Source organism: Ornithodoros turicata, chromosome 1, assembly GCF_037126465.1.
Source record: "Ornithodoros turicata isolate Travis chromosome 1, ASM3712646v1, whole genome shotgun sequence".
Classification (NCBI taxonomy): Eukaryota; Metazoa; Arthropoda; class Arachnida; order Ixodida; family Argasidae; genus Ornithodoros; species Ornithodoros turicata.
The window spans coordinates 61,170,582-61,191,973 of NC_088201.1; the positions used below are offsets into that span (position 1 = coordinate 61,170,582).

General features: G+C 41.4%; 2 protein-coding genes across 5 annotated transcripts in view; one reads left to right on the forward strand and one right to left on the reverse strand.

Moving 5' to 3' along the window:
- LOC135378289 (putative ATP-dependent RNA helicase TDRD12) overlaps positions 1 to 21,392 on the reverse strand; it is a 206,405-nt gene that overhangs the window by 90,682 nt on the left and 94,331 nt on the right. The window lies entirely within an intron of this gene.
- The window catches only part of LOC135378286 (sodium-dependent low-affinity dicarboxylate transporter 1-like), a 37,021-nt gene continuing 36,758 nt past the window's right edge, over positions 21,130 to 21,392 (forward strand). For 2 of the 4 annotated variants that reach the window (XM_064611274.1, XM_064611276.1), the window contains exon 1: positions 21,168 to 21,251. Coding sequence is in view for 1 of the 4 variants with exons in the window: in XM_064611275.1 (XP_064467345.1) it covers positions 21,194 to 21,251 (58 nt within the window). In the remaining 3 variants the exon portion in view is untranslated. Of the gene's footprint in view, positions 21,252 to 21,392 lie in introns of all 4 variants that reach the window. The other 2 variants (XM_064611275.1, XM_064611277.1) reach the window with 2 other exon arrangements.

Genomic DNA, 21,392 nt, shown 5'->3' on the forward strand with positions numbered 1-21,392 from the left:
CTACGTAATTATAGTTGAAATAAATGGGAGACAGAAGACGAAACTAGGGGAAGTAACAAAAAATGGGTTTATTAAAACTTAAAAATTATAAAAGTTAGGGAGGATGTCTAGGTTACGGCGGAAGCTCCGCCTTCTTCGGGACAAAAGAGTTAAATGTGGCCATGAGGCTGATAAGGTGCTTGAGAATGACGTGGTCGGTTGGGGGAAATTCCAGAGCGCTTTTGTGTCAGGTCCAGGAGTGGGGTCATCGTCCTTGTGAGTCAGTGGGGATTTTGATCTGGCTGAAACGAGAAAAGGCAACAGGGTCTTATCTAGGTTGTTAAACTTCGTATTGTTGACAGCATGCCAGGGTCCTCGTTAATGGCCGATCGGAATTTGTAAATTAGGTAAGATTCCCGTTGTTCCCGGGAGCGGTCGGAGATAAAGTTCGACTGGAGAACAAAAACTGAAGCTTTGTTGATTGAATGGTCTGGTTGTTTGAAATGGCGTGAGACTGGAGGATTAGGTTTCTTGGTAACATCCGATCGGTGACTGTTGAATCTAATTCGGAAAGAAGTTTTTGTCTGACCCACGTATTGGGCCCGGCATGTGTTGCATTGGATTACATAGATAACGTTGCATGAGTTACGTCTGCGTTGATCTTGACGGTAAAGTTGGAATTCGTACTTCTGACCGTTTGTGCGGTCTGCATTAACTTGCAAATCTGGCATCTCCTGCCATTACATGGATGACAGCCCGCCGGAGGGCTAGTGGGTTCGCTTACTTTAGACCGGACCAAGCTCTCTTGTAAGTTACGTGTACGTCTGTAAGCGACACGTGGTGGATTAGGAAATATGTTTTTCATGCGTTCTAACTGGAGAAGGATACTGGGATATTTCCGGCGAATGTTACAGTTAAGTTCACAGCATTACTTTCTGATTTGTTTTGTCTTTTCTCGAGTAAGCTTAGACGGTTTGCCTTGCGAGCTCTGTTGAGAGCATCTTGAACTAGAGCGGGTGGATACTGACGACCGACAAAGGTTTGTTGCAGCTGTTCTAAATTTCTGTCCAGATCGTCGTCATTCGAGCAGATTCTCCTATACCGAAGAGCTTGACTGTAGGGAATGGCCAGTTTCGTGCGGCGAGGATGACAACTATGGAATGACAAGTACTGCTGAGAGTCTGTGGGTTTACGGAAGAGATCAGACGTTAAAACTCCATTGGTTAGCTTAATTTGAACACCAAGAAAGCTAACAGTGACGGAAGAATAGGTGTGAGTGAAGTTAATAGAAATATGGAACTCATTGAAATCGCGTATAAATTCCAATAGGCTGTCTTCCGAATGTGGCCAGATCATAAATATGTCATCAAGGTAGCGCTTGAATAAAGTGGGTTTGTCCTCACGCGTGCTCAAGAATGCTTCTTCTAGTGAACCCATGAATAGATTTGCATAGTTTGGTGCCATCTTAGTGCCCATAGCGGTGCCGTTGACTTGTAAATAGTGGCCCTCGTTAAATTCAAAGTTGTTGTTCTTTAGGATCAGTTCTAGTAGAGTAGATACGACAGATGGATCACAAGAAGAATCAGAGTACTTTGAAAAAGCCGCCTCAGCTGCAGCTATGCCATCATCATGGGGAATATTGGTATACAGGGAAGAAAATCTAAAGTAACTAGGAGACTAGATGGGGGTGGCTGACATTGATTTAGTATTTCAAAATACAGATGTCTATTATTACATCCATCCAGTACTTATACCTCACCCTTATTTACTGGGTGCCACCTTTTTGGAGAAACTCGATTGATTCGGATTGAAACGGATACCACCGGTGACAGACCAAAACAACGGATTTTGCGCCCACTTTTATCAACGCCATCTGCATACAGAGAGGCATGTTGGGAAGGATCAGAATTGCAGAAATGGTTGCTGGCAGAAGTGATTGGCCAGGAGAGCGGTACAACCGCTTCTTCGTAGCAGACAACTGCCGCTATGAAGTTTTAAATCACGTAATGTGACTAGATCGAATCAAAGATGACCAAATATGTATGTATAAATAAAATGCAATAATATAATGCAAAATCCTACGTTTAAGGGTCGTCCTTCTTGCTATTTTCTTGGTATCACGGTCTTAACTAGGCCTAACGTTAGAGACGAAACATCCCATCTTCGCGTAAATAATGATGGCGGAGCGCGAAAGTTGAAGCTGATTTTGCAGATGCGTATATGAGGATATATGCTCGCAGTATGAAATTAAAGTAGTGTGTGAAAAATTTTGGTCACGAAATCTCCGCTTCGCCGTTCCAGCGCCATCCTCCATCTTTGAGAAAATTTGGTGTCATGGCAGCTCCCATGGAAAACGGTAACCAATGAAATGCGCCTAAGTTTGATTGACAGGTCGTGCCTCTTTTTTAGGCTTCTCCTAATGGCCAGACTCCCTTTGGCATACACGGCGCTGGCGCGAGGCAGTGCCGTGAAACATCTGTCGAATATCCACCGCTTGTACAGAAATACTAAGGTAAGCTGAAGTACAAAGTATTGTAGAAGTTGAGGAAGCAATAACGGGGACGATGAGTAGCGCCACCGCTACCTTCCAAAAATGCGGCGCTGGGAAGGGGTCCTATGACATGGTCGTTATAATCTACAGCTTTTTCCGCCGTTATTAATCCTCTTGTCGTATATTTTAATCCTTATACCATAACAGTAGTAATAGAGGTGCAGTATAATCATGGGTGAGATTTAGAAACCTGGACCCCTGACCCCTGCCCTGAGCCCTGCGCGTATTTTTCCCCGCGCGGCGCGTGTGCGGAGGGTTGTCCGCGCGATTATAACATGCAGAGACATGCAAAGAAGGGTCATACACAAAAAATACAGTGAAATATATTTATTAATGCCAATTGTAATGCCAATCAAGTTGCCAATTGTAAAGCCAATAGTGGTGGGAATTGTGCCAATTGTGATGCCAATCAGGTGAAGGAGAAAAACCCAGCCGAAAAACCTTCACCACCTGTAACAGGGTGGCGCTTGGGTGGAGGGCTGCTGTGGTGGGCGGAGCGTGACCGGAGGGCTGCGTGCGCGCTTACCCTTCAGCCTGGGCTGACTTCTTTCACCATTTTCCTACTTGGGCCGACTTCCTTCCCGCGACCGGTGGGCGGCGCTCGAGTGGAGGGCTGCTGTGGTGGGCGGGGCGTGACCGGGGGGCTGCGTGCGCGCTTACCCTTCAGCCTGGGCCGCCGACTTTCGTCATTTTTCAGGCTGAGCCGACTTGAATCGTAATTTTTTTTCCAGATACAACAGGTGTGCAGTAGGCTGTTTACATGCAAAGGATAGCCATACACAAAAGTACAAGTGAAAATATATTTATTAAAGTCATTAGTGTCAGAAATTATGTTATGACTCTGCGTGAATGGGAAAAACTTAGCCAAAAATCTGAAGCAGAAGGAACACAATACACGTAACAAAGAACATACTTATTACAGGTATGATACAATAGCATTGAATAGGTATCACAAATCAAACACATTATTTTTTATTAACTGTAATCACACAAGTTTTCAATGAATCAGAACGGACACCACATTTAATCAAAGAAGATATTCTTAATCAATATGATTATAAACAAAATTACAAGTTGTATTATAAAAAGTCTAATATTCCTATACGTGAGAACCATCAGTGCAATAGCAGGAAGTTCTGATAGTTGTATGTAATTAAATGTGAACAGCACAGACCCTGGAAGACTATGGGACACGAACACAAGAGGAAATCTATACCACTACAAAGAAGTTATTCTTAATGAAAACAACATAGTAATCTATCATTCAAAAAACCAGAAGAAAAAATCAAACTCATCAGAAAATAGACATGTTAAAAATGAACTTCACCACATAGCACGCTCCTAGCCAACAAACAGAACAAAGAACGACACGAACACAAGAGGAAATAAAATCTATAACACTACAAAGAAGATATTCCTAATCAAAACAACAGAGTAATCTATCATTCAGAAAATCAGAAGAAAAAATCAAACTCATCAGAAAATAGACATGTTAAAAATGAATCACCACATAGCACGCTCCTAGCCAACAAACAGAACAAAGAACGACACGAACACAAGAGGAAATAAAATCTATACCACTACAAAGAAAATATTCTTAATCAATACGATTACAATCAAATTACAAGTTCTATTATAAAAAGTCTAATATTCCTATACGTGAGAACCATCATTGCAATAGCATGAATATCTGTCATAACATTTCGAGCGCAATAGGGAATCTCAATTTCATATTCCAACATTACTCAACTTTTAATTTCTTATTAAGTGAACAGCATAGACGTAAGGAAATAACGAGAAACAACACAATCAACAGGTACAATTAACAGAGAGCCAAACCTGGGCACCATCCAACACATAGAGAAATAATAGCTAATCAATCTATCAAAAGGCGAAATATTACAATATAGCACAGACCTAACGCTGAAGAACAGAGGAACACGCGGCGACACGTAAACATCAACAGAGGAAAATAATCTATCATTGAACCATCATAAAATCGACCAATATACAATTTTCATTCTAACAAACACTACGAACCTTGATGGAGGTATCCAAGACGTAGGAAATATGCACTGTTTTCACTCTTTTCCTCAAAGCCAGGAGACTTTATGTCTCTATCTATGTGGCCATAGCACCGCGCATGCTTTATCACTCAAAGGGTTGGGGGCTATATTCATTCGTCCAGCAAACGGGGCGCTCTAGAGGTCAGATAAGAGAGTTCAAAGGCGATGTGTGCAGCGCAAATAGATGTCGATATTATTCGCGGGGATCACTATATTTTCGTATCCCTTCCTTGAAACGCAAATCTTTCGTCAAAGTGGTTGACAAGTCGACTAAGTTTGTACAGATGCGGTGTTATTGAACATGTAGAGAAAGTTCAAATTATTAATTGGTAGCAACGATACTCAATCAAAAAACGAGAAACAAATTTAATTACATCAATTTTTTGTAAAAGCTTGCAACAGAAATTTCTAATGAACCACACAGAAATATCAAATGTGAAATGCAACTCAGAGTTATGAGGCATTCCCATCTTAGAGGTACTTACTTATGTCAATCGAGTGAACAATTGAAACAAATACAAGACAATAATTATTTCGAGCAGTAAGTTCACAACTCATAGAATATCAGTCGAGTGAATACTTGAAACAAAATCAAAACAATAATTCTCACGACAGGTGGAGATTATAGCATTCTAAACCAGATAATACAATTTTAATCAATAAAATAAACATAGATATGCTTTTAATTAAGTGTAGATGTGCACTTGAAAACAGAAAAGGCAATTGCTCTGCATTGAAAAGATGGACAGATTTTGTACTCGATACCAGTACATGGGAAGTTGTGATACTCAAAAGTCATGGGAAGATGTGATAAAAAACTGCTTCGAAAAGGTGAAGCCGCGAAACGATTTCATTCTCGCTGCATTTCAATACGTCCTAGACATGCTCGTATTCGGAGAAATGGTACAAACTACAGAACTGAAGGTGCAAGAATTTATATGCCGAATCTACAATACTTCTACAAAATATCTGCACATCAACGTCGGAAGGGCCACTAGGATTGATGGCGGAGTTTTTGAGGTTTGCCAACAAAGAATTGAAATACACTAGACCAGATGTAATTGTAATCATTGCAATGGGCATTGCGTTCATCAAGAAAGCAGTCGGATCAAATTATCATATACAAGCGGTCTATATCGCACGATTCATTACGGATTTGTTGAAATTACACATATCTGAGATGGAAAGTACATAAAATCTTATCACGTGATATGTTCCACTACCACGGCAACGCAATTATTTTATTCTACCAGTCAGTGATGTCGAATCAACAGAAGTTCAATATTGTCGTGCAAGGTCTGATGTATTATCACCTGTTGAAACTCAACAAACATATCAATTGCGGTGGACCACCGGACGATTTTCATCTAGTACTCTCTTGTACGCCATTCAAGAATCTTCATACAAAGAAAGGAAACATCAACAAGAGACTGTGCAAGTTCATCGCGACAAAGTGCAAGTTGTTGAAGCAATACAAACACGGCGACAACATAGCGCCTGCGTTAATCAACGCTGGATTCAAGCGCCCAATAATCAGAATAAACTATTTAATGTCTTCGGAATTCATCAATGAAGACAACAAACGAAAACTTCAGAGTTTGAAATAGAACTGTAATTTATCGAAATAAACAAGTGTATAACTGAAACAATAAATGTAATCTTTGTCATCATTATAATGAATTCTACGCATCACAATGAAAAACACCTTACATTTAGCATGGCTATACTGAGAACAGTGATCGCTATAAGGAAACGAATATTCCACAATTTATGTAAGAATTCTCATATAGAATGAGACCTGACCACCAAATAGGTTTTACTCGACTACACTCTGTACAAGTTCAACACCCGAAGGATAGAATTGCCGGAGAAAGATCGATCATTGAAATTTAGAGACATGATACATCAGTCTATGATTACAAAAAGGATCACTAATCTCATGTGAAAACTTATCATATTTCATGAATTAAATTCCACAGTGCATGTATATTTCTCAATCAGTTGCACTAGCCCAGACATAGTAAAAGAAGAAGAAAATGCGTCTTTGACAAGCAACCCGATTGGAGCGCGGAACAAATAAATAAATATTTTTGTCAACACAGTTGTCCGTTTGTATGACTGGATAGGAAAAATGAGCCATCCAAGATAGGGCAAAACGGGAAATAAGGCAAGATAACTGATTGTGGCGGGATAAGTTAAAGCGTTCGCGACACAGTGTCATCGACTTTTACAATCGCATTCGGGTTCAGTGCCTTCAGTGCCCTTAAGTAAATTTTCGTTCGGAAAATATTCGTAACTTTTAATATCCATGACATAAAGAATTCGCATTATGTTATAGTGTATACAGAAAATATCAATCCATTCGAATAACTTCTCTGACATCGTGAAAGAGTGCTCGTCAAAGTGAGCGACCTAAAGCTTGCGTATTGTGAAATTACACAATCTACAACACTGATCATAAATCGCAATACCTGTTCAAGTTGTAATTAAACTCTTACTGATGTGTGGTAGTCATCACTTCTCCTGAATGTGAATCGATAAATTTTAGCAATTAATCCACAATCAAATATCTTGTATAGTATGTGTGAGTATATGCAAAACTTGTTAATCTATATCTTTAGAAAAATGCAAGAAATAGCTTGCAGTTTTGACTTTGAAAATTTAAAGAAGAAAATGATCTTTAGTGTGGAATTTGCGTTTTACAACGTTATGAGCTAAAAACTTATAAAATTAAAGTATGGCCTTTCCACTTGTAGTGCCGGATGCTATGACACTAAAATAATGTGATAGTTTTTCTATATGGTTACGGGAAAGCTCGAGTATATTTTGTGAATTTGTGTGACGTTTATGTGTGACCTGCGCTGATCTGGTTGTTATAATTAATATAACATATCTTCCATTGTGTTTATGCATAACGCTAATCTTCATTGTATATTGGTTAAGCACTTCTGATGGCGGTTGTGTGATCCGCCTCTCCCAAAATCTGATTGCCACTTGGAAATTATTTCATATACGTTTGTGTGCTGTGTGTTACGAAGACTATGTGATTAGAAATGTAGACTTGGCCTGCACGTCATGCTCGTAAAATCTTTCGTTTGCATTGTGGCATCTGATAATAGATTCGCTTTTCGCGAAGGCTTCGTATTATCTCCTAGGCACTGAACCCGAATGCGATTGTAAAAGTCGATGACACTGTGTCGCGATGGCTTTGACTTATCCCGCCGCAATCAGTTATCTTGCCTTATTTCCCGTTTTGCCCTATCTTGGATGGCTCATTTTCCCTATCCAGTCATACAAACGGACAACTGTGTTGACAAAAATATTTATTTATTTGTTCGCGCTCCAATCGGGTTGCTTGTCAAAGACGCCTTTCTTCTTCTTTTACTATGTCTGGGCTAGTGCAACTGATTGAGAAATATACATGCACTGTGGAATTTAATTCATGAAATATGATAAGTTTTCACATGAGATTAGTGATCCTTTTTGTAATCATAGACTGATGTATCATGTCTCTAAATTTCAATGATCGATCCTTCTCCGGCAATTCTATCCTTCGGGTGTTGAACTTGTACAGAGTGTAGTGGAGTAAAACCTATTTGGTGGTCAGGTCTCATTCTATATGAGAATTCTTACATAAATTGTAGAATATTCGTTTCCTTATAGCGATCACTGTTCTCAGTCTAGCCATGCTAAATGTAAGGTGTTTTTCATTGTGATGCGTAGAATTCATTATAATGATGTGATGTGATGTGAATAAAGAAAAAATGGGGATGTGAGTTTCGACGAAGTCAAACTGGCTACCCCAGTACACTTAATACAGAAAGTTCAATCCGATGATGAGATGATGAAAACGCAAAAGGATGATGTCCAGAGACGAACAGAGATGATAACGGAGTTCAACATGATAACATGTTCATTATAATGATGACAAAGATTACATTTATTGTTTCAGTTATACACTTGTTTATTTCGATAAATTACAGTTCTATTTCAAACTCTGAAGTTTTCGTTTGTTGTCTTCATTGATGAATTCCGAAGACATTAAATAGTTTATTCTGATTATTGGGCGCTTGAATCCAGCGTTGATTAACGCAGGCGCTATGTTGTCGCCGTGTTTGTATTGCTTCAACAACTTGCACTTTGTCGCGATGAACTTGCACAGTCTCTTGTTGATGTTTCCTTTCTTTGTATGAAGATTCTTGAATGGCGTACAAGTGAGTATTAGATGAAAATCGTCCGGTGGTCCACCGCAATTGATATGTTTGTTGAGTTTCAACAGGTGATAATACATCAGACCTTGCACGACAATATTGAACTTCTGTTGATTCGACATCACTGACTGGTAGAATAAAATAATTGCGTTGCCGTGGTAGTGGAACATATCACGTGATAAGATTTTATGTACTTTCCATCTCAGATATGTGTAATTTCAACAAATCCGTAATGAATCGTGCGATATAGACCGCTTGTATATGATAATTTGATCCGACTGCTTTCTTGATGAACGCAATGCCCATTGCAATGATTGCAATTACATCTGGTCTAGTGTATTTCAATTCTTCGTTGGCAAACCTCAAAAACTCCGCCATCAATCCTAGTGGCCCTTCCGACGTTGATGTGCAGATGTTTTGTAGAAGTATTGTAGAATCGGCATATAAATTCTTGCACCTTCAGTTCTGTAGTTTGTACCATTTCTCCGAATACGAGCATGTCTAGGACGTATTGAAATGCAGCGATAATGAAATCGTTTCGCGGCTCCTCCTTTTCGAAGCAGTTTTTTATCACATCTTCCCATGACTTATGGTATCGAGTACAAAATCTGTCCATCTTTTCAATGTAGAGCAATTGTTTTTTCTGTTTTCAAGCGCACATCAACACTTAATTAAAAGCATAGCTATGTTTATTTTATTGATTAAAATTTTATTATCTGGTTTAGAATGCTATAATCTCTACCTGTCGTGAGAATTAATGTTTTGATTTTGTTTCAAGTATTCACTCGACTGATATTCTATGAGTTGTGAACTTACTGCTCGAAATAATTATTGTCCTGTATTTGTTTCAATTGTTCACTCGATTGACATAAGTAAGTACCTCTAAGATGGGAATGCCTCATAACTCTGAGTTGCATTTCACATTTGATATTTCTGTGTGGTTCATTAGAAATTTCTGTTGCAAGCTTTTACAAAAAATTTATGTAAAATTTGTTTATCGCTTTTTGATTGAGTATCGTTGCTACCAATTAATAATTTGAACTTTCTCTACATGTTCAATAACAATATCGCATCTGTACAAACTTAGTCGACTTGTCAACCACTTTGACCAAAGATTTCCGTTTCAAGGAAGGGATACGAAAATATAGTGATCCCCGCGAATAATATCGACATCTATTTGCGCTGCACGTATCGCCTTTGAACTCTCTTATCTGACCTCTAGAGCGCCCCGTTTGCTGGACGAATGAATATAGCCCCCAACCCTTTGAGTGATAAAGCATGCGTGGTGCTATGGTCACATAGATAGAGACATAAAGTCTCCTGGCTTTGAGGAAAAGAGTGAAAACAGTGCATATTTCCTAAGTCTTGGATACCTCCATCAAGGTTCGTAGTGTTTGTTAGAATGAAAATTGTATATTGGTCGATTTTATGATGGTTCAATGATAGATTATTTTCCTCTGTTGTTGTTTACGTGTCGCCGCGTGTTCCTCTGTTCTTCAGCGTTAAGTCTGTGCTATATTGTAATATTTCGCCTTTTGATAGATTGATTAGCTATTATTTCTCTATGTGTTGGATGGTGCGCAGGTTTGGCTCTCTATTAATTGTAGCTGTTGATTGTGTTGTTTCTCGTTATTTCCTTACGTCTATGCTGTTCACTTAATAAGAAATTAAAAGTTGAGTAATGTTGGAATATGAAATTGAGATTATCCTATTGCGCTCGAAATGTTATGACAGATATTCATGCTATTGGAATGATGGTTCTCACGTATAGGAATATTAAACGTTTTATAATACAACTTGTAATTTGATTGTAATCGTATTGATTAAGAATATCTTCTTTGTAGTGGTATAGATTTTATTTCCTCTTGTGTTCGTGTCGTTCTTTGTTCTGTTTGTTGGCTAGGAGCGTGCTATGTGGTGAAGTTCATTTTTAACATATCTACTTTCTGATGAGTTTGATTTTTTCTTCTGATTTTCTGAATGATAGATTACTCTGTTGTTTTGATTAGGAATATCTTCTTTGTAGTGGTATAGATTTTATTTCCTCTTGTGTTCGAGTCGTTCTTTGTTCTGTTTGTTGGCTAGGAGCGTGCTATGTGGTGATTCATTTTTAACATGTCTATTTGCTGATGAGTTTGATTTTTTCTTCTGATTTTCTGAATGATAGATTACTCTGTTGTTTTGATTAGGAATATCTTCTTTGTAGTGGTATAGATTTTATTTCCTCTTGTGTTCGTGTCGTTCTTTGTTCTGTTTGTTGGCTAGGAGCGTGCTATGTGGTGAAGTTCATTTTTAACATGTCTATTTTCTGATGAGTTTGATTTTTTCTTCTGGTTTTTTGAATGATAGATTACTCTGTTGTTTTGATTAGGAATATCTTCTTTGTAGTGGTATAGATTTTATTTCCTCTTGTGTTCGAGTCGTTCTTTGTTGTGTTTGTTGGCTAGGAGCGTGCTATGTGGTGAAGTTCATTTTTAACATGTCTATTTTCTGATGAGTTTGATTTTTTCTTCTGATTTTCTGAATGATAGATTACTATGTTGTTTTGATTAAGAATAACTTCTTTGTAGTGGTATAGATTTTATTTCCTCTTGTGTTCGTGTCCCATAGTCTTCCAGGGTCTGTGCTGTTCACATTTAATTACATACAGCTATCAGAACTTCCTGCTATTGCACTGATGGTTCTCACGTATAGGAATATTAGACTTTTTATAATACAACTTGTAATTTTGTTTGTAATCATATTGAATAAGAATATCTTCTTTGATTAAATGTGGTGTCCGTCCTGATTCATTGAAAACTTGTGTGATTACAGTTAATAAAAAATAATGTGTTTGATTTGTGATGCCTATGCAATGCTATTGTATCATACCTGTAATAAGTATATTCTTTGTTACGTGTATTGTGTTCCTTCTGCTTCAGATTTTTGGCTAAGTTTTTCCCATTCACGCACAGTCATAACATAATTTCTGACACTAGTGACTTTAATAAATATATTTTCACTTGTACTTTTGTGTATGGCTATCCTTTGCATGTAAACAGCCTACTGCACACCAGTTGTAGCTGAAAAAAAAAAATACGATTCAAGTCGGCTCAGGCTGAAAAATGACGAAAGTCGGCGGCCCAGGCTGAAGGGTAAGCGCGCACGCAGCCCTCCGGTCACGCTCCGCCCACCACAGCAGCCCTCCATTCGAGCGCCGCGCACCGGTCGCGGGAAGGAAGTCGGCCCAAGTAGGAAAATGGTGAAAGAAGTCAGCACAGGCTGAAGGGTAAGCGCGCACGCAGCCCTCCGATCACGCTCCGCCCACCACAGCAGCCCTCCACCCAAGCGCCACCCTGTTACAGGTGGTGAAGGTTTTTCGGCTGGGTTTTTCTCCTTCACCTGATTGGCATCACAATTGGCACAATTCCCAGCACTATTGGCTTTACAATTGGCGACTTGATTGGCATTACAATTGGCATTAATAAATATATTTTCACTTGTATTTTTTGTGTATGACCCTTCTTTGCATGTCTCTGCATGTTATAATCGCGCGGACAACCCTCCGCACACGCGCCGCGCGGGGAAAAATACGCGCAGGGCTCAGGGCAGGGGTCAGGGGTCCAGGTTTCTAAATCTCACCCATGCTTATGCTGCACCCCCTATTACTACTCATAACATTTAATCCATTTGCCATCAGAATTAATCCTCCTTTCATTATTTTTAATCCTCATTTTAGATAATTTAATCCGTTTCTCATGCAATTTAATCCAAGTGACCATGCGTGGGCTACATGACTTTTTTGTGTACTTTGGGACAATTCCCATGTGTACGCATATTGCACATGCTTTTCACTAATATTGTGGGTTTCTGCACCATAACAGGATACTGTGGGACTGTCAATCTGGTTTACGGTGTTCTGGGACTATTCCCATGTCTACGAGTATTACCCATGGTTTTCATTAAAAACGTGGGTTTCTGCATTGTATTGGGATACTGTGGGACTCTGTATATGGATTACGATATTGTGGGACTATTCCCAGATGTACGGATATTACCCATACTTTTCATTAGATATGTGGGTTTCTGCACTGTAATGGGATAATGTGGGACTGCCGATCTTCATTACAATATCCTTGGACTATAAGCAAGTCTACGGTTATTCCCAGTGCTTTCCATTAAAAACGCGTTTTTTGCAATGTAATGGGATACTGTGGGACCGTCAATCTTCATTACGGTATTGTGGGACTATTTCCATGTCTATGGGTATTACCCATGCTTTTCATTCAAAATGCGGGTTTCTGGAGTATAACGGGATACTGTAGGACTGTCTATCCGGTTTAGGATATTGTGGTACTATTCCCATGTGTGCGGGTAATACCCATGCTTTTCGTTAAATATGCGGGTTTCTGCACTTTAATGGGATACTGTGGGACTATTCCCATGGGTGCGGGTATTACCCATGCTTTTCGTTAAATATGTGGGATTCTGCACTGAAATGGGATACTGTGGGACTATTCCCATGTGTGCAGGTATTACCCATGCTTTTCGTTAAATATGTGGGATTCTCCACTGTAACGGGATACTGTGGGACTCGCAATCTTGATTACGATATCCTGGGACTATAAGCGTGTTCTATGGGTATTCCCCCTGCTTTTCATTAAAAACGCGGGTTTTTGCACTAATGGGATACTGCGGGACTGTCAATCTTGATTACGGTATTTTGAGACAATTCCCATGTCTACAGGTATTACACATGCTTTTCATTAACAATGCGGGTTTCTGCACCGTAATGGGATACTGTGGGATGGTCAATCTGGATTGTGGTATCGTGGGACTATTCCCATGTCTACATACTTTACCCATGGTTTTGATTAAAAATACGGGTTTCTGTACCGTAATGGGATACAGTAGGACCGTCAACCTTGCTTGCGGTATTGTGGGACTATTCACATGTGTACGGGTATTACCCAAGCTTTTCATTAAATATGCGGGTTTCTGCACCTTAATGGGATACTGTGGGACTGTCGATCTTGATTACGATATCCTGGGACTATATGCATGTCTATGGGTATTCCACTTGCTTTCAATTTAAAACGCGGTTATTTGCACTGTAATGGGATACTGCGAGCCTGTCAAACTGGATTACGATATTGTTGGACTATTTCAGTGTCTATGGGTATTACCCATGTTTTTCATTCAAAATGCGGGTTTCTGCACTGTAATGGGATACTGTGATCCAGATAGACAGTCCCATAGTATCCCATTACAGTGAAGAAACCCTGATTTTGAATTAAAAGCATGGGTAATACCCGTAGACATGAAATAGTCCCACACTATCGTGATCCAAACTGACAGACCCACAGAATCCTATTAAAGCGCAAAAACCCGCGTTTTAAATTAAAAGCACGGGGAATACCCGTAGACGTGGGAATAGCCCCATAATATCGTAATCAGGACTGACAGTCCCAGAGTATCCCATTACAGTGCGGAAACCCATGTTTTTAATGAAAAGCACAGGGGATAGCCACAGACGTGCTTATAGTTCCAGGATATCGTAATCAAGGTTGCCAGTCCCACAGTATCCCATTACAGTGCGAAGCGCACATATTTAATGAAAAGCATGGGTAATACCCGCGCGCATGGGAATAGTCCCACAATATCCTAAACCAGATAGAAAATCCCACAGTACCCCGTTATACTGCAGAAACCTGCATTTTGAATTAAAAGCATGGGTAACACCCATAGACACGGAAATAGTCCCAATAATATCATACTCCAGATTGAGAGACCAGCAGTATGCCATTACAGTGCAAATAACCACGTTTTTAATGGAAAGGAGCTGGAATACCCGTAGACATGCATATAGTCCCAGGATATCGTAATCAAGATCGACAGTCCCACAGCATCCCATTAAGGTGCAGAAACCCGCATATTTAATGAAAAGCGTAGGTAATACCCGCACACATGGGAATAGTCCCACAATATCGTAAGCAAGGTACAGTCTTACTGTACCCCATTACGGTACAGAAACCCGTATTTTTAATGAAAATTATGGGAAAAATTCGTAGACATGGGAATAGTCCCACAATACCACAATCCAGATTGACTGTCCCACAGTATCCCATTATGGTGCAGAAACGCGCATTATTAATGAATAGCATGTGCAATACGCGTAGACATGGGAATTGTCTCAAAATACCCTAATCAAGATTGACAGTCCCGCAGTATCCCATTAGTGCAAAAACCTGTGTTTTTAATGAAAAGCACGGGAAATACCCATAGACATGCTTATTGTAACAGCATGGGTAATACCCGCACACATGGGAATAGTTCCACCCATGTTTTTAATGAAAAGCACAGGGGATAGCCACAGACGTGCTTATAGTTCCAGGATATCGTAATCAAGGTTGCCAGTCCCACAGTATCCCATTACAGTGCAGAAACGCACATATTTAATGAAAAGCATGGGTAATACCCGCGCGCATGGGAATAGTCCCACAATATCCTAAACCAGATAGAAAATCCCACAGTACCCCGTTATACTCCAGAAACCTGCATTTTGAATGAAAAGCATGGGTAATACCCATAGACATGGAAATAATCCCACAATATCGTAACGAAGACCCACAGTTCCACAGTATCCCATTACAGTGCAGAAACCCGCATATCTAATGAAAAGCATGGGCAATATCCGTACACATGGGAATAGTCCCACAATACCGTAATCCATATACACAGTCCCACAGTACAGTATCCCATTACAATACAGAAACACATGTTTTTAATACAAGCATATGTAATATCTGTAGACATGGAAATAGTCCCACAATATCACAATCCAGATTGGCAGTCCCACAGTATCCCATTACGGTTCAGAAACCCACGTTTTTAATGGAAACCATGAGTAATACTCGTAGACATGGGAATGGTCACACTATACAGTAATCGAGGTTGACAATCCCACAGTATCCCATTATGTTGCAGAAACCCACAATATTAGTGAAAAGCATGTGCAATACGCGTACACATGGGAATTGTCCCAAAATACGCAAAAAAAGTCACGTAGCCCACACATAGTCACTTGGATTAAATTGCATGAGTAACGGATTAAATTATGTGAAATGAGGATTAAAAATAATGAAAGGAGGATTAATTCCGATGGTAAATGGATTAAATGTTATGGTATAAGGATTAAAATATACGACAAGAGGATTAATAACGCCGGAAAAAGCTGTAGTAGGTCGTGGGCCACACTCCCTTTGGCATACACGGCACTGGCGCGAGGCAGAGCCGTGTATACCGCTCTGGCGCGAGGGGCTTGCGTTCACCTTGTAATCTGTGTTCGGTGAATAGTGCGGCGAAAATTGGTGGCACAATCTCGCGGTTTATCCACACTCGATCTGCTTCTGATCTGGCGCCATCCGCATCCGACCCGCAGATCATAAGCGTCCATATTTCATCCAAACCCGCACGTTTCATGCGGGTATCCGCGAATGGTGCAGGGCTTTAGTTTACGGTAGATCTTGCTACGGCCGTTTCATTCCTCGAGAGCACTTCATCGTTGAAGCGGCGACAACCCCCTCGCCGCCATATTACAAGCCGCTGCGGGCTGTAAACCGGCGATTCTGGTACATTCAGGGGTGGACCCAGAACCTCACTTTGGGGGGGGGGGGGAGTGTTTTTTGTCGAATGGGTGGGGGGAAGGGAGGAATAGAGAAGGGAGAAGGAAGATCTTGGAATGGGAGGGGTGGAAAACTAATGTTTGCGGGGGGCGATCGCCTTCCCCCCGGATCCGCCACCGGGTATATTACAATAAGCGCGATGAAGCACGCGTCGATCAACTGCCGGGCCGCGTCACAATGGCGCCCACCAGCCTGCCGGTAAGCTGATTCCGGAGGTATTCCACTTGGATTCAGGCTTTATAGGCGGCACAACGGCGATTCTGCCGTCAAAACAGGCTTTACCCAAGAGGCGACAAAAAATCAGGGAATGATTGCCAAGCAGGTCAGCTGTCTGCGAAACTCCCCAATTTCCCTCGCTCCCGTATTGGCTGTCGAGCGACCTCATTGGTACCTCTTCCAAATGAGGGTGTAGCAGCTCAAGGCTAAGCGCACGCGGGTTGTGCACCCAAGCGGAGAACCATGCCAGTCTACAAACACCCCTTTATTGCTGCCTTGTGAGTTGGACAGACACCTGTCCAAGTGGTTTCTCCAACCTTTATTCTCTCTCTTGTGCAGAGACACCTGTCGTAGCGTGTGAACGGTTCTGTAGTGGGAGTGACGTAGTTGTCACTCCGCAAGTATGCTGCTAACACCACCTAGATACAGAAGGCCTGCTCAAAGTCTCCTCTCCCTCCTTCAATTAATGGTCAGAATTCGTCTGCTACTGTGATTCACCGTTCACGGTTCAGGGCGTTCACGGTTTTGAGGGCGTTTTCGCAAATTAAATTGCACAATAAAGAGTTTTAGTGTAACGTACGCTACCGCCTTTGCGTACATAAGGGATAGCGTTGGTGATTCTGCGCACGCACAAACCATAAAGAGAGCTTCGCACAGTGCGCAGAACCACTACGCTACCCCTTACGTACGCAAAGGCGATAATGTACGATATACTAAATCGGTTTCCGTGGTGCACGGTCTCTCAATACTCTCTCTGGTCAGGTGACCCCGGCAAAAAACTCCTTAGGGCTCGCCGCGGCCGCGCGATGGCGCTCTGGTAGATTGGGGGGCACTCCCCGGCAGTGTTCACATTGCGGCTGCCTTGGCGCGCCCGCCTTTGTGAAGGTGCCTAGCAGTATTTGAGCGTGTGTTTGGCCATGCAGTGTATCATAGTGCATTACAACCAGCTTAATTTCTGTTGAACAGAGGACTTCATACAACCGCGGACACTGTCTTTTTTAAAAATTTATTTAACCGTGCCCGCCAACAGCCATGGCCTAAATAGCGGTACATAATATGTACGCGCAAACACAATAAAATCTCTATTTTTTTACATAACATATATGTCAGACACAACGTCACTGTCTCCGGAAGTTAAAAAAAAGCGCGCACACACACAGACACACACACACAAAACTGTCATGCTGTTTTGCATGCACGTTATGCTGACCTTCCAAACGAGAGATAGGAGAACTAGCATTGTATAGGTCAACATAAAGTAAGTCCCGAGGTTGGTTACGTCCCAAACATAAGCAGTTAACCGATAATGGTGTGTGACGCAAGATGTGATCAGCAGCCGCGTACCAGTTGCTGTACACGATGTAAATGCTAAATTTTAATTTATATTTATTTTCATTAATTCTTCCCTTTTTTATTTCTTTTATTTCGGCCCTTTTATACTCTCGAAAGAAAGACCCTCGGGCTTAATCTGCAGCAACTCAAGATCGAACGTGCGACACACGTTTCTCCTAGCCAGTGAACGAGAAGTACCAAGTACTCAAGTAGTACTTCAAGTACATTCCTCAGTCGCAGTTGCTTCGCGTCGCTAGCACAGAATTAAAAAGAAAAAAAAAAACATTTCTCAGTACTTTTACTTTACTTTAAGTACATTTCAAATCGTGTACTGTGCTCAATGTGCTTTTTTCCAGTATATTCCTATCAAGTACTCAAGCACCCAAACTTGGACTTCACACAAAAAATCACCCCAAAAGTATCAAAAATGCACCCTACTAAAAGCGCTAAAATAGGAGTCAGAGAACGAAAACTGATAGCGCAATATGTGTGTCTTCCTCTTTTTACCATCATTTTAGCGCTTTTAGCAGGATGCAGCATCAACAGTCCCAGTGTCTGACATTTTACCAAAAAAGCTTATTTGATGGAGAAAATTATTGTTGAGAGACGTGAAATGTTAAAAAAGTACCAATGCTATGCAAAGACTCGCACACATTATGAGATTGCGACCGGCAGCACAATGACTTGGTCAATTGTCACTTCAGTTCTCTCAATGCAGGGTTCTAGTGCTTTTTTGAAATATTGTTTCCTTCACTGGCAATGTGTGATTGGATTACGTGGTGAAGTGAAGTAACGTCTGAAAAATACATACTTTTCATTTTTACATTTTGGGTTTGCTTAATTTGTCACATATGGATTACGTTGCTCCAGATTACAGTCGTGTAAAAATGAAGGATTACATTGTGCTTCATCCTTTTTTGTATTTTCGTTTTTATGTTGTATTTCGAAAAAGCAACAAGCACCAAAACTGTATGATATCTTTTGGCTTGACTCTTCCCTTCCCCTGAAATTTTCTAGCCTGCTGTACCCGACGATTACTACCGGAACACCATCATACCGGGATCAGTCAGGGTATTTTGCATAATCGCAGCGCAGCTGAGTGATTACCTTTGTACATGTAACAGCATATTATGTACGTGGCGCCAACGGAACTTTACCACATAGCACGCTCCTAGCCAACTATCACCTCGAATGACAACGTTCTCGCCCTAGATTTGTTGAAAACGGGAGGAGGAGCTTATTTTGTGCCGTGCATAATGGCACAAAATAGGCTCCTCCTCCCGTTTTCAATAAATGAGTGGCGAGAACGTTGTCATTTGGGATGATGGTTGGCTAGGAGCGTGCTATGTGGTGAAGTTCATTTCTAAGTGTGCAGGGGACAGGGGGTTAGTATGCGTCCTGGACCGACTTCAGGGGGAACTGTGCCGACATTCGTCTGAAAAGACTTCGGAAAACCAAGGGAAAACCTCAGACAGCACGGCCTGTGACAGGATTCGAACACGTGTCACCTCCCAGTCTCGGTGTGGAAAAGCGATCATCTTAACCACAATGCCACGGGAGCTGGTGAGTCGAACTTGAAGCTTTCGGTCTCCACACGTGGAATTGCTCGTTTCCACCGTTCTCTTTCAACGGGTTCCGATGGAAAACGAAAAATCCGTTTCCCTGCGTCGCAACCAGTTACACAGCATGTCTTTAGGCATGCTGATACGCAATTACGAATCAACGAAGAGGCAAAGGAACTGTCGAGCTGACGGACTCCCATTCCAGTTGCCGACTAAACACGTGTCAAGGTATATCTAAACAGGTAGCGCAACTCCCATAGGCCCCTGTGTCTTCAGAATGACGCCATGATAGAGACGGTCAGCGCCATCCATCCGTTGCGCGGACTACTACGATTGTAAATAAATGATGTCAGATATGACGCAAGCACTATGAATAATACGTATAATAATAATAATTATTAGTAGTATAATAATAATTAGCCATGGCACGTTTACATTCGCCCACTTTGTTTGCGTTGTATTCCCTTTCCCTGACCCAGGCAACAACACCAGACGAGAATACAGAAAAATAAATCATATCAGGTTTAATTAAACATATCAGTTCGAAATACATACAGTTATCACGTATTTAGACAACTCCAAACTGAAGGGCATTATAGGTACATTGCAACAAAACATGGCATCGTTGGTGCACAGCTGATTCCTGCTAACACTTACGCTATCATGGCCGCTTGTCCCATGACGAAATCTTTTTTCGCGGTGGCAGCAACAGGGGATGCATTGTATTCATCTGTTCACACGTGTAATTCTTGGTCTACAGCTCCGAGATGTGAACGTCGCTCCCTGTTTAATCCAAAAAGTGTACGTACTCCGTATTACAATGCACGGGCACACGGCACGGATACAGAGATGCACGGATAAACACGCCCACTGTGACACATGCGCAAAGGGAGCAGGACGGAAATGTACTCGGGTGGTAGATGATTTCGTATATTTCCACGAAGGGGGCAACAGAAAGTTTTTTCTACATCGAAATTATGAATAACCTGTTAGTACACACACAAGCCATGCCCATGTTGTAAAGTTTTTCTGTTTACGATCGTACCTCTGCCATACCAACACTCAGGATCGCTCGCGCCTCATGCTGGTAGCTTTGTCGATGGGTCTGATTTGATGTTTTCGCTTGTTTTCGCTACCAGTTTAGATATACCTTGCACGTGTAGCCCTATGGCTACGTCGTCTGCTAACGGAGGACGGCGCCCCGATAGCGCACCCACACACTAGCGCTCCCGCGCGACACCTCCGGACCCTGAGCAAGTCGATCCATTCCATTGTATTCTGCCGGAGCTTCCTGACCAGAGAGAGTATTGAGAGACCGTGCTAAAACTCACTGATGACAGCCATACAGCGAAAATATTGTGCATATGGTAGCTCTTGATCGACTGTGTGATTATTGAAGTAGGGTTTCGAGCAACGGTAAGGGTCAATGTCAGTGGTTTTACTGATAAACCCTTTTCGTCTTGTTGCGTGACATCAACAGCAGACAGCAGTCCGCTTGGCACTCTGAACCACAGATAGCTCCAGAGGGCGGCAAAGAAAGAAGTAAATCAGGGCACGTGAGCGTGCAAAGTAATATGGCGTAGACGAGCACTCAGTGCCTGCCATAGCAAGGATGATTGGGACTTCCACAGAACAAGGCAACAACATGGGTGGGGCGATGCATTATCCTTGTAAGTAATAGGCCACCGATAGTCAACTAATACGTGAGAAGCGCTGCATGGTGCTCCGTGCGCATTTGCCCGTAATGCGTTGTATCACGAACCTATACTTCGGTACAAGTCAACTCCTGCAATGCAACTCCGCTCCGCAAC